General features: G+C 40.0%; 2 protein-coding genes across 3 annotated transcripts in view; one reads left to right on the forward strand and one right to left on the reverse strand.

Annotated features, from left to right (window-relative positions):
* The window catches only part of LOC146989419 (phosphorylase b kinase regulatory subunit alpha, liver isoform), a 44,391-nt gene extending 40,571 nt beyond the window's left edge, over positions 1–3,820 (reverse strand). For both annotated transcript variants that reach the window (XM_085805113.1, XM_085805104.1), the window contains exon 1: positions 3,711–3,820. In XM_085805113.1, the coding sequence (XP_085661239.1) occupies positions 3,711–3,788 (78 nt within the window). In that variant the 5' untranslated portion in view covers positions 3,789–3,820. The remainder of the gene's footprint in view (positions 1–3,710) is intronic.
* A 3,766-nt stretch (positions 3,821–7,586) lies between these two features.
* On the forward strand, positions 7,587–13,889 carry LOC146989420 (AP-1 complex subunit sigma-2-like). Its single transcript, XM_085805077.1, has 5 exons — positions 7,587–7,790; positions 8,706–8,884; positions 11,676–11,784; positions 11,893–12,030; positions 13,641–13,889. Exons 2-5 carry the CDS (start codon positions 8,706–8,708, stop codon positions 13,686–13,688), a joined length of 474 nt encoding a protein of 157 aa, XP_085661203.1. The 5' UTR covers positions 7,587–7,790; the 3' UTR covers positions 13,689–13,889.
* Positions 13,890–18,218: the final 4,329 nt, after the last annotated feature.

An 18,218-nucleotide genomic window follows, 5' to 3' on the forward strand; every position in this document is an offset into this window, starting at 1 on the left:
GAAGCAGCTGCTGACGATTAGAATAAAAGAGTCATCAGAACGTCTTGGTTTTTATTCCTGGGTTTTGTCTCTCAGGTAGATTTTCCCAACAGCCTGCAGACGATACTCAGGGTTTAAAAAAACACAAGTAAAAGAGCAGTGTAGTGGAGGTAGATCTAGGGATGTCATGATTATACATTTTCTTGGTACGATTATTGTCAGAGAAATACAGTAATCACTATATTACGATTGTCACGATCATTATGCATGAATTAATTTCAGAGCATTATTTATGAATATGTAAAATCAAATATAGTCAAAATATTTGAGTATCTCTTAAAGGGATACGCCAACATTTTTTTTCGTGTCTTGCCTCACTCCCGAGTCCATGACCAGCAGATAGACACCATCCTTTCCACTGTGCGTGCAGTAACCATGGAGATAGAGCCGTATCGCCGTAATTAGCTTAGCTCAAACACTGGAAGTGTATGGGTAGTGTTAGCCTGCCTCCACCTAAAGTCACTAATTAGCTTAGCTCAAACACTGGAAGTGTATGGGTAGTGTTAGCCTGTCTCCACCTAAAGTCGTAGTGTTAGCCTGCCTCCACCTAAAGTCGCTAATTAGCTTAGCTCAAACACTGGAAGTGTATGGGTAGTGTTAGCCTGCCTCCTACCCGAGCTGAAATCAGCAGTCAGAAGCTGATTTCATTTTAGCTCTAAACTCTGTAAATATATCACTTTATCCACATTTCAAACATGTTTAGGTGAGAAAGTAGCCGTTTGATCAGCAGTGTGTCGTTAATTTGTCTAAATACCAGCTGTTTACTATTTTGTTTGGACGAATTTGGCGCTACTCAAGCTAGCCGTTGTGACCAACGCACTTCCGGTTACTTTCACAAAATAAAACACCCGTTTCCCTTTACATACAGAAAACCATGACGATAGAATTTGTGCTTTTACTTTGAAACAGGAAGCTAACCTACCCTCGATGTAGCTAGCTTGAACCAAAATAAAGCGTCTTTGCTTGAACCCTCCGTTTTGACCGATCTTGTCCCGTTAGCGGCATTTGACCGCTCAAGATGCCTTACCGGAGAGTTTTGTCAGCTCTGAGACGAAGATCGGCCGCCGGTTTCCCTTTAGAGTTGCTGAAGAGTTTCTCTGATGACTTTAGGTGGAGGCAGGCTAACACTACCCATACACTTCCAGTGTTTGAGCTAAGCTAATTAGCGACTTTAGGTGGAGGCAGGCTAACACTACCTATACACTTCCAGTGTTTGAGCTAAGCTAATTAGCGACTTTAGGTGGAGGCAGGCTAACACTACCTATACACTTCCAGCGTTTGAGCTAAGCTAATTAGCGACTTTAGGTGGAGGCAGGCTAACACTACCTATACACTTCCAGTGTTTGAGCTAAGCTAATTAGCGACTTTAGGTAGGAGGCAGGCTAACACTACCCATACACTTCCAGCGTTTGAGCTAAGCTAATTAGCGACTTTAGGTGGAGGCAGGCTAACACTACCTATACACTTCCAGTGTTTGAGCTAAGCTAATTAGCGACTTTAGGTGGAGGCAGGCTAACACTACCTATACACTTCCAGCGTTTGAGCTAAGCTAATTAGCGACTTTAGGTAGGAGGCAGGCTAACACTACCTATACACTTCCAGCGTGTGAGCTAAGCTAATTAGCGACTTTAGGTAGGAGGCAGGCTAACACTACCTATACACTTCCAGCGTTTGAGCTAAGCTAATTAGCGACTTTAGGTAGGAGGGAGGCTAACACTACCTATACACTTCCAGCGTTTGAGCTAAGCTAATTAGCGACTTCAGGTAGGAGGCAGGCTAACACTACCTATACACTTCCAGCGTTTGAGCTAAGCTAATTACGGGCGATACGGCTCTATCTCCCTTGTTACTGCACGCACAGTGGAAAGGATGGTGTCTATCTGCTGGTCATGGACTCGGGAGTGAGGCAAGACACGTAAAAAAAAAAAAATGTTATCCCTTTAATGTTATGTTATACTGTAGTAGTTTACATGGTTTCACTTTCAGTTCTTTAAGTTAAAGTTGCCTTGTTGTTGAAACCCGACCTACCGCCTATATACGTTCTGTGGGGTCACGGTGTTGAACTTGTGCAGCTGTCGACTGTGAACTTGAGCGTTGAGATAAAGCTGCATAGTTTCCTGAGGCTGAACTTTGGCCAACACTTGTTTATCTGCTGCTGCTGCTCGACTCTGATCTGGTTCAACCTGAATCTGTCTGCATGTGTCCAACCGACTACACAACACTACACAACACAAAACACACACAAAACTACACACAAGCCCCAAAGCTCTGGTGCATGTACAGTAGAGTAGAGTTGTGTTTCCTTTTATAGAGTCAGTCAACATTCCTAAAAGAGGCATTCCCGTGTTTTTCCCTCTTGATCTATTACTGTTCTGCTTCGATGAGCAACAAGTGCTGCAAAGCTCAACTTCTCAAAAACAGCTGTCAGAACAAACTAATGAGGATGTAATATAATATGACACATATATAATAAACTACAGTAGGACTAACTGAGCTCTGTATTGTTGTATCTTCCTTATTTAACCACCAACCAACCAACCAGTTCACTGGAGCTGAACTCATTTGCTTATATTCATTTGAATAAATAAGTCAGAACATTTACAACATGACAGCAGCTTCTCAACTGAGAGAATCTGTCTGCAAGTTCACAAACATTTCGCAACAAAAAAACTGACTTTAAAGAGAGTGAAGCTGCAAACTCATGGTGGCTGTGACTCACTTTTCTCCTGCTGGTGTGGCTGCAGGTTGCTCAACAAAAAACTGAACATTTTCATGTATTTTTAGGACACTGACTTTCCTACATCGCATGATTATTATTTCTATGATGGAATAATACTAGATGTGAGGGAAAAAATACAGGCATTAATAATATAAACTAAACTAAAATAAAGAAGTCTTCATTAAAGCTTGATTTTGTTTGGATGTTTTAGTTTGCATATCATATCATATTGTATATAAAGGCCAGACACTACAGGCAATAACAGTTTTTTCATGCGCTGTTCAATTTTGAGATTTTGGGCTCGTTTTCTTCCTATTCTTTCAGAAAAATCAAAAGAAATGGTAGAAAATCCACATTAAGGAGGTTATTTTACTTTATTTTGTCTCTTTCGTCAGTAGATTTCTCCTAAAATGGTCATTTTCTCCGTATCCGCACCGCAACCAATAGTTAAAGTACAATTAACAATCTATGTAATTTTACAGTCCAAGTCTTTAAAGGGTGTTTTCTCAAAATTAGTTTTTCAGACTCAGACTCTGAGCTAGAAATCTCCACTTCAGCAGCACTTCCAGACACCAAACCTTCCACTTTGATCTCTTTCTATATTCTGAAGGTTTTTACAGAGGGGATTGTTGATATGTCATTCACAGCCTCATTTATACAACATTTTATTCCTAAAAACGTGGCGAAATTAGATTTTTTTTAGGGCTGGTGACAGTATTTTCTCATTTACAGAGTGATAAAAAGAGATATCCAAAATCCTCCTCCGGAAAAACCTCTGACTCTGTAATATGTCAACAAAATAAAACAAGAATTTTGAAAGTAGCTTAGTAGCTTATCCATTGTTCAGATTTCTGTTCTGGAAATGTATGCAAACTAGCGCATATTTCATCAGATATTGCCTCATTTACATATTTAAACATGAAATCTGACAGAACTTTCTCTCTCCTCTCACCTGGTGGCACAGGATGGTTTCCTGGACCAACCTGGCGTACCCGTCCAGCCTCACGCCGGAGTTACTGCGGCTCCTCATCCTGGAGGGTCACTGCAAACACAACACACACACACTCAGCTCAGTCGACACGTTACTCCAGTAAGAGTAAAAAAGTACTTGCTTTTAAAGGTACTTAAGTATCCAAAAGTACATGCTTTTAAATTGACTTTAAAGGGATAGTAGCATCTTTTTAAAGTGGGGTTGTATGATCTCCAAATATCCCCTAAGTACTTTAATTGCAGTAGAAGACTCTCTGCACTCCTCCCGTTAGCAACGCCAGCCCATAATAGCCCTGCCCAGAGATTTACAACATACAGTGTTGTGAACAGACCCAAAGAAACGGCCTATTTTCACGGCCTAAAAGAGGTTTTACCTGGAAAATAATACACAGTTCCATTGTTCACTATAATATAATTTTTTCCAGCCCTTCAAAGTGCAGGAAAAACACAGTTTTTATAGCTGGCGTTGCTAACGGGAGGAGTACAGAGAGTCTTCTACTGCAATTAAAGTACTTAGGGGCTATTTGGAGATCATACAGAGTAAATTTCTTATTTTTCACATCAATGAATTTTTTTCGAAATGAATTTAAGGAGCTTTTAACTCTTGTTTGTGAGAATGAACTCTTTGCTGCTCAGCTGCACTGATGTGCTGCTTTTAGGGGTTAGGGTTTCCTTCACAGACAAACACAGCTTGTGTCCAATAGGATTTTAGGGGAAAAAAAGACCTGAAAGTAACGAGTACCGGTATTTTTCAGCCTTCCTAGAAATTAACTCGAGTAAAAGTAAAAATATTTGTCTTGGAAATGTATTCAAGTAAGAGTAATAAGTACCAAAGAAATCTAATACTCAAGTAAAGTACAAATCCTCTGGATATGTAGGGGAGACCAGGGTCAGTAGCAGCAGGGGATGATTGCAACATGTCATTTTTCTCCAATCATGAACAAGCTAGAGTGATGATACTCACACTGCACAAGCTTAGTTGGACCCCCCAACCCCCCTGCAAAGAAAAATCAGTTGAATTCAAAAGATGCTCCAGGTTTTATTGCAAAAAAACTGTTTTTGAGGTATGAAAGTATTTTTTTCTTGAGCTTTGTTTTTGTTAAAACTGTTGTCACTCTTTTTGTGATTCTGCTCAAACTTCTATGGTTTAAAGGAGTGATATGTAAACTTTAAGCTGATATGATTAGCATGTATCAAGAGCACTTTGTTTAGCACATGGAGTTTAATCATGGCTTATATTCAATATATGAATATAAAAACAGACCACAAAACAGTATTTTGACATTAATTTTTTTTTTACTGTTGTATTGCTAATATTAAAATGATGAGAGAATAAATGACAATGGCAATATAAAAGTTATTCCCTCACAAATTATTCCATTCATCCTGTCACTGAAAGTCTTTTTTTTTTATTTGAATATTTGACATCTGCACATGCAGTAATTCCTCCTCATCCAGACAAATCTATACTGTAATTACCATCTGATCAAAGCTGATGAATAAATAACACTATAGAACTTACATTTTTGATAATAATCTTTTTACTAGACATGAAATATATTGTATTTGTAACATGTTGCAACATCTGACTCCTTTTACACTCAAATGCAAATTGTGAAGAATGTGGATTCTGTAATCATCTATTAATTGTGTTGACTATTAACAGACAAATGTAAGTTTATTGTATCAAAATGTGGTTTGTCTAATCCAAATGCAAAAAGTGTTGCAACTGTCCCCGGTTTCCCCTACTTAAGTAGCTACAGTAGCCTACTCAAGTAGATTTACTCAGTTACTGTCCACCCCTGCACATTACAACAGCCCCACTAGCCCCAGCAGCAGCAGCTCGGTGCAGCGGCTGTTCCTACCGTCACTGTCCCATCCTGCGGTGCTGCAGCGGGATCAGATCAGATCAGATCAGATCAGATCAGATCGGACTGGGCTGCAGCCTGTTAGCCGAGTAGCATCCAGCTGTTCCCACCGACTACAGGAAGCATTCAGCTCACAGCCTGCACACACACACACACAGACACACACCTACACACACGCTGCCTCTCTCTGTGTCTCTCAGACTCACACACACACGCACACACAGAGAGAAGCGTCCTGGTCCAGTGTTTCCTGTGCAGACTCGGACTCGGTCCTGCAGCAGCTCAGGACGTGAAGCGTCGCTGCTCGGCTTCAACTGAACATCCCAGTCTGTGAAAAACACATCATGTCCCTGCTGCTCTGCTAGTGGACGGTAGGTGGCGCTGAACGACTTCATCTTCCTCTGCACAGATCATTACTCTTTTTCTAAAAAAAAATTAAAATAAAGTTCAAGCTGTTTTACATAAATATACAAATATAACATATTATTTATCATATGAATAAATCAAAATAATAAGATGAGCAGGACATCAGAATGTTTATTTAGATATAGATAGATAGATAGATAGATAGATAGATAGATAGATAGATAGATAGATAGATAGATAGATAGATAGATAGATAGATAGATTACAGTATTACAGTAGCATTGTAGCATACAAGGTAAATAAAAAAAAAGTTGAAAAATATGCAAAATATAGAAACACAAAACGATATAAAACAAAGATAAAAATATAAGACAGAAATAAAAAGTAACATGTGAACATTGATCATAGATAGATGTTACATTATAGTGTGATGATCAGTACCAGGCTCAGCGCTTTAACATGAACAGTGTTTAGATGCAGCAGCTGTGATGGAGCCAATACTTCCTTGGTTTATTTACTGTATAGAAATGCACCACATTATATATTCATTTATTCATTTGTTTTTTGTTTTTTAATGCAAAGTGTCAAGATGTTAAACACATAGTTGACTAAAAATAGCTCTCTACTGTGCTGTAGAAGAATAAATTAACATAAGTCTATAGGCTTCCTACAAGATTTATACATGAACCACCTCAGTACGTCACTATACAACATGCAGGCAGTGGCACAGGCTGATGATGATACACCATTTTCAAAGGTTTTATAAGATGTAGGTTGTAGTATAAATAAATTGTGGTCTCTACAATGAACTTAAAATATCTACGTAAAAAGGTAAAAGTCTAACACAGATAGGAGCACTTTATCATATTTTTCTATTCTATTCTACTGTCCTCTGTATAGATTTTTAACTTATCTGTCCTCTGTAACAGACATTTGGACCAGGGGGGGGGGGGACAGACCTTTGAATGCCACTGTACATGTGATAAATTACAAAATAACAACGAGCCTTTGTCTAATTTGTTGTTATATTTTTATTATTAACAGATAGATAGATAAATACTTTATTTATCCCGAAGGAAATTCAGTTTCTCAGCTGCACAATAAACAACATCATTCAACAGCAAGACATAAATAAAATAGTAAAAATTAGTGCATTGAAATTGAATATCTCAAAGGAGGTTAAATCGAAAGCTGGACTAGTTATTTGTCTAGGAAGACGTTGAAATAACTAAGTCCAGTTGCTTTCGATTTAACCTCCTTTGAGATACTATGACCTGGACAAATGAGAATATGCACAGGCTTATTGCACTGACAATAGAATAAATAAAAAACAATGAATAAAGGTTAGAGGTTAGATAACCTAATAATAACATGTTTCTTTATCTACATGAACAAAATAACAATCAGTGTCACTTCTCTGACTGTAAAAGCAGAAGTGAAGTGAAAACGACCCAAAGTTTCAGCCACATGAATAATTTCGCTGAGGCTGCTGCGAGCTGAGAAAAACAACGTAACGGATAACGGGATCCGTGAGCCAATCAGAGCGCAGCGCTGTGGCTGCTGCGGCCAATCACAGCGCGCCTCTCTTAAACCGTTGCTTCACCAGTAACCGTTGCTCCTTGCTAGTAGCCGCTACTTTAGCTATCATCCAGCCGGGGAGAAGAAACGCAGAGAAAACACATAAAACACCTGCCAACATCTGCTCTGCTCTCTCCGTCTGGTTTTATGAATGTGTTCGGTTGATTCTCCGCTAAAAGAACCGAGAAGACCGAGTCGCTGAGGAGCCGCGAGGCCGAGGACAGAGCGAGGTAACGGGCGTTGTTTACTGCTGGTAGCCGCTGTAGCCGCTGTTAGCTCCGGTAGCTAATGACGTTAGCTTAGCGCCGCAGCAGCAGCAGCAGCAGCAGCAGACGTGTTGTTCATGTTAATGTGTTGTTATGGACATTTAGTTAGTGGTGTTAAACTTTTAATTAAAGTAAAAAGCTGCTAGTTATAATATCTACGTGCTGGGCCTCGTCATATTCACATTAACTGTTATATAACGTAACGTAAGGCTGCGTGTTAGTGTTGTTTATTTCATCAGATTCATCGAGTTAAGTTTGTTTTTATGGGGGAAAATAATGTTTCTGATGAATAAATGTGACATGATGGAAACAGTTCATCTCAGATTCACTTTAGTCTCCATCATCCTCATCTTCTTCATCCTCACTCTGCTCTGGTAGCAAACACCAAGTCTGAGTCTGATCACAGAGATTTAACATGATACAACCAGAGATAAAACTAGATTAATATGGACCTGAGTCTGAGTCTGGACCATCACAACTCTGACTCCTCTTCTTCATCTTCTCATTTTCTTCCTCCTCCTCTTCTCTCCTCCTCTTCCCTCCTCCTCCCCCTCTCTCCTCCTCCTCCTCTCTTCCTCCTCCTCCCCTCTTCCTCTTCTCTCCTCTTCCTCTCTCCTCCTCCTCCTCCCCCTCCTCTCCTCTCCTCCTCTTCCCCCCCCTCCTCTCTCCTCCTCCTCCTCCCCCTCCTCCTCTCTCCTCCTCTCCTCTCCTCCTCCTCCTCCCCTCCTCCTCTCCTCTCCTCTTCCTCTTCTCTCCTCCTCTCCCCCCCTCCTCCTCTCCTCCCTCCTCCTCCTCTTCTCTCCTCTTCCTCTTCTCTCCTCCTCCTCTATCCCTCCCCTCCCCCTCCTCCTCCTCCCCCCCCCCCTCCCCCTCCTCCAGATGCAGTTCATGCTGTTGTTCAGCCGCCAGGGGAAGCTGCGGCTGCAGAAGTGGTACGTTCCCCTGTCGGACAAGGAGAGGAAGAAGATTTCCCGGGACCTGGTCCAGACCATCCTGGCCCGGAAGCCCAAGATGTGCAGCTTCCTGGAGTGGAGGGACCTGAAGATCGTCTACAAGAGGTCTGTGTGGGTTTTATTGAAGGGATAGTTCAACATTTTGTCAAATCGGCCCATTGCCATAATCCCTATAGTCATAGCAGTAGGTTCGTTACCTTTAATTGTCGTTGTTGCAAGCTATTTTTAGAACGGCGGAGCAGAGCCGTGAGCTGCTCAGAGCTACGCTACGGAGGCTCATTATGGGATTTCTTGGTTTCCCTCATCAAACTCATCAAATACACAATCCAACAACTCCACAACGCTCTGGTGGACAAGTTGTGAGCTGCACATTCACCACGCTATGAGATAATAACGCAACGTTACCACACAGAGTTGTTTTAGAGGGAAATTCAGCCGGAACTACATTCCAGACACGACTGCTGCTGGCGGAGGGATTTCAAAAGAGAAAGTAGTTCAGAGTCTTTACTTCATGTGTTGTTACATAATTATACGTTATTTTCCTCATAGCGTGGTGAATGTGCAGGTCACAACTTGTCCACCAGAGCGTTGTGGAGTTGTTGGATTGTGTATTTGAGATAATAACGTATAGTTATTACTAGGGCTGTCAGAGTTAACGCGTTAATCGCGATTAGATTAATTAAAAAAATTAACGCGATTAAATTTTTTAATCGCGGTTAATCGCGCCCATTTTGTCCTCTGTCTGCTGGACTGGAGGACTGGAGTGTGGGACCTCCAGTCCAGTAGGTGGCGGTAAGCCACCTTCAAGTTGGTTGCTACACAAATATACACAGTCTAACATATATCCACAGCTCTATCCATTGATTTTTTGACGGCTTTGTTGTCAACAAATGCACATGGCCATGTATTGATTTTTTTGACAGCGTCGGTTGTCAACAAATGCACGTGGCGATGTATTGATTTTTTGACGGCTTCTGTTGTCAACAAATGCACATGGCCAGGCAGAGGCGTAGCAAAGTAAAGGGCAATTTCCACTGGATGCAATTCGTTTCAATTCTGTGTGAGTTTCATGCATCATGTGTTATGATTAGGTAGGCCTGCTAGGTCTGGTCTAAAAGTTGTTTGTCTAGAGATTATAACACTTTGGAGGGTTGAAAGTCCAAAGCGCCATATATAATATTTTTAATAGAGATTAATCGCGAGTTAACTATGGAAAAAATGCGATTAATCGCGATTAAAAAAATTAATCGTTTGACAGCCCTAGTTATTACATGAAGCAAATACTCTGAACTACTTTCTCTTCTGAAATCCCTCCGCCCAGCAGCAGCCGTGTCTGGAATGTAGTTCCGGCTGCAATTACCTCTAAAACAACTCTGTCTCTAATGTTGTGTAATGATTATCTCATAGTGTCAAACTTTGTTAAACATTTAACAAACAAAATCAAAATGTGGTGTCAGATATTTCAGAGGACGATCGTGTGTTACATCACTTCTTTATCTGAGATAGTAGTTGTTGTTGATCTGAGAACCAGTGATTCACTGGTTATTTAGTCCAACTCTGAGGTTTCTGGTGTTTTCTCCACCTCTCCTTCTGCTGCCGTGTGAATCCAGAAACTCCCACTGCTCTGGTAACAACAGAGCTGAGCCACGGACAACGACAACCACACAAATACAGTATATAAGGAATGAGTCAGTACTGGGACAGATTACTGCTGAGACATTACTAAGGGCTTGTGATCTAAATATGTTGTTTAATGTTTACTATGATAAACAAACACAAACAGTGCAGGACGACGTGTTTTCTGTCTCATGTACAATGTAATAATATGAGTTAAACCAACACTAAGGAACTTTTCAACCTTCATATAATATTTTCATAACTTTTGTGATGATACATCGACTTACAACAGGTTGAATGACACCTCTGTCATGGCCTGAGGGGGTCTGTATCATTATGGTCTGTATCACCTTCACTGGCACTAAGCAGCTTTGAGGAGCATGGTAGGAACCCTGCTCTCACTTAAGTTTCACTTTCACTTTCACGAGTCACGACGAGGAGGGAGCAGCAATGTGGCACCTTTCCATCAGATTGTGTGTGTGTGTTTACTGAGAAATGATCCGCTGGAAACAGAAACTTAGTTTGGACGTCTTCTGTTCATTTCCATGCACCGGGAGATCAGGATGTTTACGGCGTTACGCGCTAGTGTTCATGGGAAATGGAGTCTTCCTTCAGGCAAAACACTACCGCTTTGGGCCACTGGCACGAGAATAAAGTCGTGAATTTACGAGAATAAAGTCGTACATTTACAAGAATAAAGTCGTACATTTCCTATGAGAAAAAAGTAATGACATTATGAGAATGAAGTGGTAAATTTACGAAAATAAAGTGGTAAATTTTACGAGAATAAAGTGGTAAATTAACAAGAATAAAGTCGTACATTTCCTACGAGAAAAAAGTCATAACATTACAAGAATAAAGTCATAACATTACAAGAATAAAGTCGTAAATTCACGAGAATAAAGTCGTACATTTCCTAGGAGAAAAAAGTCATAACATTATGCAAATAGTCGGAAATGTACGAGAATAAAGTCATGACATTACGAGAATAAAGACGTAAATTTACGAGAATAAAGTCGTAAATTTATGAGAATAAGTCGTACATTTCCTACGAGAAAAAAGTCATAACATTACCAGTTTAAAGTCGTAAATTTACGACTTTATTCTCGAAGTTTGTGATTTTTTTTATTTGTCTATGTGGCCCTAATACTCCGACGTACTTAACAACTAAAGTTGTTGTAGTTGTGTTGAACTGAACCAAAACAGGAAGGTGAAGGTGAACTCTGACCTCTGGTGTGTGTGTGTGTGTGTGTGTGTGTGTGTGTGTGTGTGTGTGTAGGTATGCCAGCCTGTATTTCTGCTGTGCGGTGGAGGACCAGGACAACGAGCTCATCACCCTGGAGATCATCCACAGATACGTGGAGCTGCTGGACAAATACTTTGGCAGCGTGAGTTTATGAAGCATCACACCTGTTTATTAATTATATAAATGTGTGTATGTGTGTGTGTTTCTCCTCTGACCTGCTCTCTCTCTCTCTCTCTGTGTTTCCTCTCAGGTGTGTGAGCTGGACATCATCTTTAACTTTGAGAAAGCCTACTTCATCCTGGACGAGTTCCTGCTGGGAGGAGAAGCTCAGGAAACGTCCAAGAAGAACGTGCTGAAGGCCATCGAGCAGGCCGACCTGCTGCAGGAGGTACACACACACACACACACACACACACACACACACAGGCCGACCTGCTGCAGGAGGTACACACACACACACACACACACACACACACGGTTATTTATTTCCTCTGTCAGTTAAAGGATAATTACCGTGACGGTATTTAGGAATCATGACGCGCAGAATGCAGCCTCTAAATAACACATTATCTGCAGAGAAACTCCTTCATTTCACCAATATTTAGTTCTGATAGGCTAGTGCTATTCCCCTCTGAGTCCGTGGTTAGCTGTTATCAACATCCGGGGTCTGTAGGTTGACCTACTGACCTCTGACCTGGATGATGTCATCTCTGAGCGCCGCGCGGCTCATTCTGATAATAATCATTCTGCTTCGGCATTCGGGTCCATTTTTATCTCAACTAGCCGGAGCTTTAGTGAGTCCAGGTTGAGGAGAGGAAGCGGAGAGGAATCCGGGGTCAGTAGGTCAACCTACAGACCCCGGATGTTGATAACAGCTAACCCCGGACTCAGAGGGGAATAGCACTAGCCTATCAGAACTAAATATTGGTGAAATGAAGGAGTTTCTCTGCAGATAATGTGTTATTTAGAGGCTGCATTCTGCTCGTCATGATTCCTAAATACCGTCCTTTCCACAAAAGATTATGTCGGAACCGTATAGACAAATACGCAGCAAAATAAAGGTAAATGCACAGATACTGGTTTAAATTACATTTCCTTGGTACGATTATTGTCAGAGAGATAATCACGGTGTTACGATTATCACAACACTATGAATGTGTAAAGTCAAATCAAAATAGTAAAAAAATATAATTACATTACTAATTATTTACACAAAATAATTCAGTTAGTATTCAAGTCATTAATTGTCATCTATACCAAATGTTTAAGTTTATTTTCATAGTTTTTTTTTTTTATTACAAATGACATGCTAACATTTCAATTCCTACCTATTCAATGTTACATTAGGGAAGTTAACGTAATTTAAACCAGTATCTGTGCATTTACCTTTATTTTGGTGCGTATTTGTCTATACGGTTTCGACATAATCTTTTGTGGAAAGTGACGGTATTTAGGAATCATGCACTGCACAAACTCAAAATCTTACCAAGAATGTTTGTCTTATTTCTAGTCAAAACAAATCTAATTATACTAAAAATAAGACTCATCATATTAAAAAGTAGCTTGTTTTTAGACACTTTTTCCTTCTTTCAAACAGATTTTCACTTGAAATAAGTAGAAAAATCTGATAGTGGAGCAAGTTTTTCTTTCTTATTACAAGCACAAAAAACTTGCTTTCACTGGCAGATTTTTCTACTTATTTCAAGTGAAAATTTGTTTGAAACAAGTGAAAATTATTTCAAAACAGGTTCATTTGTAGGTGATGAGTCTTATTTTAAGTGGAAAGAGATTAGTTTTGACTAGAAATGAGACATTTTGACAAGAAATAGGACAAATATTCTTGGAAAGATTTTGAGTTTTTGCAGTGTGACGATTAATTCATTGTGGTGTTTAATACCGCAGTCAATTGCGAAAACAAGTTATCGTGACACCCCTAATACAGAGATGAACCGTACCGACTCTGACGTCTCTTCCTCTTCCTCTTCTCTCCGTCTGCAGGAGGCCGAGGCGCCGCGCAGCGTCTTAGAGGAGATCGGGCTGACATAGACGAAGCTCCCAGATGTTCAGCAGCTGTCCAGATGTTGATCTGGACCCTTCAATGTCGTCAGTCAGTCTGTGTGTCTGTGTTGTCACCTCGTTTCACTCTGTACTCTGCTCTGCTGTAACGTCCCGTCAGTCTGGTGCCAACTGTGGTTTCTATGTGTTTCCTCCTGTAACAAGCTCCTCCCACTGAGTCACCTGTCTCACACACACACACACACACTGACTCCACAGAGAACAATGTAGCGACACACACACACACACACACACACACACACACACACACACACACACACACACACACACACACACACACAACACCATCCACCATCTCACTGCAGCTGTTTGTGTTTGTTGCTGCAGCTTCACACGATGTCACAGAGCTGAAGGAATCAACTCTCAGCTTCACTTTAAATAAATAAAATAAAATAATCTTTCTGCTGCTAAACGGCAAAATACATCAGCGTTGGTCAGATGTAAATATAGAAAACTATAAAAGAACCATCAATGTTTGGTGCAGGAACAAATTAAGAAGAAATTAAAAGGATAGTTCAACATTTTGTCAAATTGGCCCATTGCCATAATCCCTATAGTCATAGCAGTAGGTTCGTTACCTTTAATTGTCGGTGCAAGCTGTTTTTAGAACGGCGGAGCAGAGCCGTGAGCTGCTCAGAGCTACGCTATGGAGGCTCATTATGGGATTTCTTCTTGGTTTCCCTCATCAAACTCATCAAACACACAATCCAACAACTCCACAACGCTCTGGTGGACAAGTTGTGAGCTGCACATTCACCACGCTATGAGATAATAACACAACGTTACCACACAGAGTTGTTTTAGAGGGAAATTCATGCAAAACCACTGATGCACGTTGCCTTCAGGGACAGTTTTTCATCAACAGTCTCTGTATTTCCCTCTAAAACAACTCTGTGTGGTAACGTTGTGTTATTATCTCATAGCGTGGTGAATGTGCAGCTCACAACTTGTCCACCAGAGCGTTGTGGAGTTGTTGGATTGTGTATTTGATGAGTTTGATGAGGGAAACCAAGAAATCACATGATGAGCCTTCGTAGCAAAAACAGCTTGCACCGACAATTAAACGTAACAAACCTACTTCTGAGACTATAGCGATTATGGCAATGGGGCCAATTGACAAAATATCGAACTATCCCTTTAATATTCACTCAAGACGAGTCTGCTGATTAAATTAAACCTGTCATCCATTGATCAGTGTAAAGATTTAGAGTCAGGTTTTGTGAAACCTCGATTCCTTCTGCTTTGGCTTCACGTCTGTTTCTGTGTCGTTCAGTGTCGTCGTCGTGTTTGTGAAACTGTTTCTGTTCATTTCACTGTTTTTTTTTGTTCCTCGTCTCACTGAGTTTGTGTCGTCGTCGTCGTGGCCTCTTCTGGAGACGAATCGTAGGTCAGTTTCTCCCGTAGTCTGAGCCAACGGTAGGATACACTGTAAAAACTCATTATATGAAAATTAGGGCTGTCAGAGTTAACGCGTTAATCGCGATGAGATTAATTAAAAAAATTAACGCGATTAAATTTTTTAATCGCGGTTAATCGCGGCCCATTTTGTCCTCTGTCTGCTGGACTGGAGGACTGGAGTGTGGGACCTCCAGTCCAGTAGGTGGCGGTAAGCCACCTTCAAGTTAAATATACACAGTCTAACATATATCCACAGCTCCATCCATTGATTTTTTGACCGCGTCTGTTGTCAACAAATGCACATGGCCAGGCAGAGACGTAGCAAATTAAAGGGCAATTTCCACTGGATGCAATTCGTTTCAATTCTGTGTGAGTTTTATGCATCATGTGTTATGATTAGGTACTAGGCCTACTAGGTCTGGTCTAAAAGTTGTTTGTCTAGAGATTATAACACTTTGGAGTGTTGAAAGTCCAAAGCGCCATATATAATATTTTTAATAGAGATTAATCGCGAGTTAACTATGGAAAAAATGCGATTAATCGCGATTAAAAAAATTAATCGTTTGACAGCCCTAATGAAAATATATTTGTCTTATTTCTTGTCAAAATGTCTCATTTCTAGTCAAAACGAATCTCTTTCCACTTAAAATAAGACTCATCAGCTAAAAATTAACTTGTTTTTAGATCATTTTCACTTGTTTCAAACAAATTTTCACTTGAAATAAGTAGAAAAGGTTTTTGTGCTTGTAGTAAGGAAGAAAAACTTGCTCCACTATCAGATTTTTCTACTTATTTCAAATGAAAATATGCTTGAAAAACATAAAAAAGTGTCTAAAAAAAAAACAAGCTACTTTTTAATGTGTTATTTTTAGTATAATTAGATTTGTTTTGACTAGAAATGAACTAGAAATAAGACACATATTCTTGGTAAAAGTTTGAGTTTTTACAGTGTAGTTAGTTAGTAGAAGAAAACCCTGTTTCCTGTGTGATGACACTTTGGCTCTGACACTTAAAGACGAACCTTTGACCAAAGAACACTGTGTTGTACCTTCTCTATGGCGTCTGTGGAGGGAAAGGGATTCAGGATGAATAAACATGGAGGTGGAGTTTATTCACCCACAGTTACAGAAGCGTGTTGCATTCACTTGGAGAAAAAAAAGAAGAAATTTTAAGTTTTCTTAGTTTTTTTTTTCATTAATTATTCTTTCTGAATTAAAGCTCCAGTTGGTAAGTTGACGAAAGTGAAAGTAAACTCCGCGACTTGGTCGGAAATTTCAAGACAATACTCCGTCAGGTCCCTTTATGAACCTCTGCCAAGCGCCCCACACACACACAGACACACACAAAGTAGCCATGAACGCACCCACAGAGAGAGAAAAAAAAAAAAAAAAAAGATGTACCGTATCCATAGCACGACGTGTAGGAGCGGCGATTGGCTGCTCCTCCTGCTCCCTCTACCTGACTGGTGGAGAATCGTCGGGCGCGGTGGATTTTGGCAAATACGATTACAGGCTGTAGGTGGAGCCAGAGGAGTTGGATTTTGTCCTAAATTACTCATTTAATGTCTGACCATCAGAATATAGTGACAATTCCAGCAAATATGACTGAATAATTGTTACCAACTGAAGCTTTAACGAGACACTTTAAAATCCTGCGAGAAGTCACGTTTCACCGTTTAACGTTTGCAATCTGGTGGCATTTCAGAATAAAAGCCCCATAAACATGTAGCCTATGTATTTAAATGGTGTTCCCTGTTTGCTACATGGTCTCTTTTCATTATCAATCTGATTTTACAGTGAACAAAGTGAAAATAAGAAAAAAAATAGAGGGTTTTTCTTTTGAAAATCTAAATAAACTTGCAATTTAATCCGTTTTGGTTAGGTCACCTTTATTTTGAAATCAGTTCTTACACTCTTTCTGCATTAAATACAGTACATGTACCACAAATCAATGCTGTCTAGCTTCACTGTATTCTTTGAGGGTTAGGGGGTTGGTGGGAACTTCTCGTGGGATTTTAAATTATCACATTAAGTCAGGAAATAAATTAGTCTGAAAAACTGAAAATAAAAAAACTCAAAAACTGAAATTACTCAGAAAATAAAAAGTTTGTCTTCAGGTGAATGCGATACACAATAAACCAGTATTAGACCAGTATTATGTAATTATTCCAGTCCATGTGAACGACAGACATCCTGAGTTTGTTTGGAAACGTAGAAGATGAAGAAGTGCACATATCAGGTACATCATCATCATCATCCTCATCATCATCTTCATCCTCCTCACTCCAAACCGAAGGCAGTCCAGTTTTTTTTATTATCTGCACTCGAGTGTTTTCATTGATCAGAAAACATTTCATTACAAAGCTTCATCTTTGATTTGTGCTAAAAAATTAAAAAACACAGAAAAAGAAAAAATAAATCTCTTACTTTTGTATTAAACACTGCCGACACGTTTGCCAACATTTTCTTTTTCTTATATTTGAAAGTTATTAACAATAAATGTATTAAAGAAAGAAAGAAAACAAACAAACACGTGTTGATGTTTCTGTTTCTTTACTGAGTTTAAATATTTACACACAGACGGACCGGTCTCTCAGAGTTTAAAGGGATAGTTCAACATTTTGGCAAATTGGCCCATTTACCATAATCCCTATAGTCATAGCAGTAGGTTCGTTACCTTTAATTGTCGGTGCAAGCTGTTTTTAGAACGGTGGAACAGAGCCGTGAGCTGCTCAGAGCTACGCTACGGAGACTCAAACTCATCAAATACACAATCCAACAACTCCACAACGCTCTGGTGGACAAGTTGTGAGCTGCACATTCACCACGCTATGAGATAATAACACAACGTTACCACACAGAGTTGTTTTAGAGGGAAATACAGAGACTGTTGATGAAAAACTGTCCCTGAAGGCAACGCGCATCAGTGGTTTTGCATGTATTTCCCTCTAAAACAACTCTGTGTGGTAACGTTGTGTTATTATCTCATAGCGTGGTGAATGTGCAGCTCACAACTTGTCCACCAGAGCGTTGTGGAGTTGTTGGATTGTGTATTTGATGAGTTTGATGAGGGAAACCAAGAAATCCCATAATGAGCCTCCGT

The sequence above is a fragment of the Trachurus japonicus genome, chromosome 3 (genome assembly GCF_045865225.1).
Source record: "Trachurus japonicus isolate A0001 chromosome 3, Traja_1.0".
In the NCBI taxonomy this organism is placed as follows: Eukaryota; Metazoa; Chordata; class Actinopteri; order Carangiformes; family Carangidae; genus Trachurus; species Trachurus japonicus.

Coding starts and splice junctions, on each gene's coding strand:
- LOC146989420 (XM_085805077.1), top strand. CDS start 8,706: ATGCAGTTCATGCTGTTGTTCAGCCGCCAGGGGAAGCTGCGGCTGCAG. Junction 8,885..11,675: donor CTGAAGATCGTCTACAAGAG/GTCTGTGTGGGT, acceptor GTGTGTGTGTAG/GTATGCCAGCCTGTATTTCT. Junction 12,031..13,640: donor AGGCCGACCTGCTGCAGGAG/GTACACACACAC, acceptor CTCCGTCTGCAG/GAGGCCGAGGCGCCGCGCAG.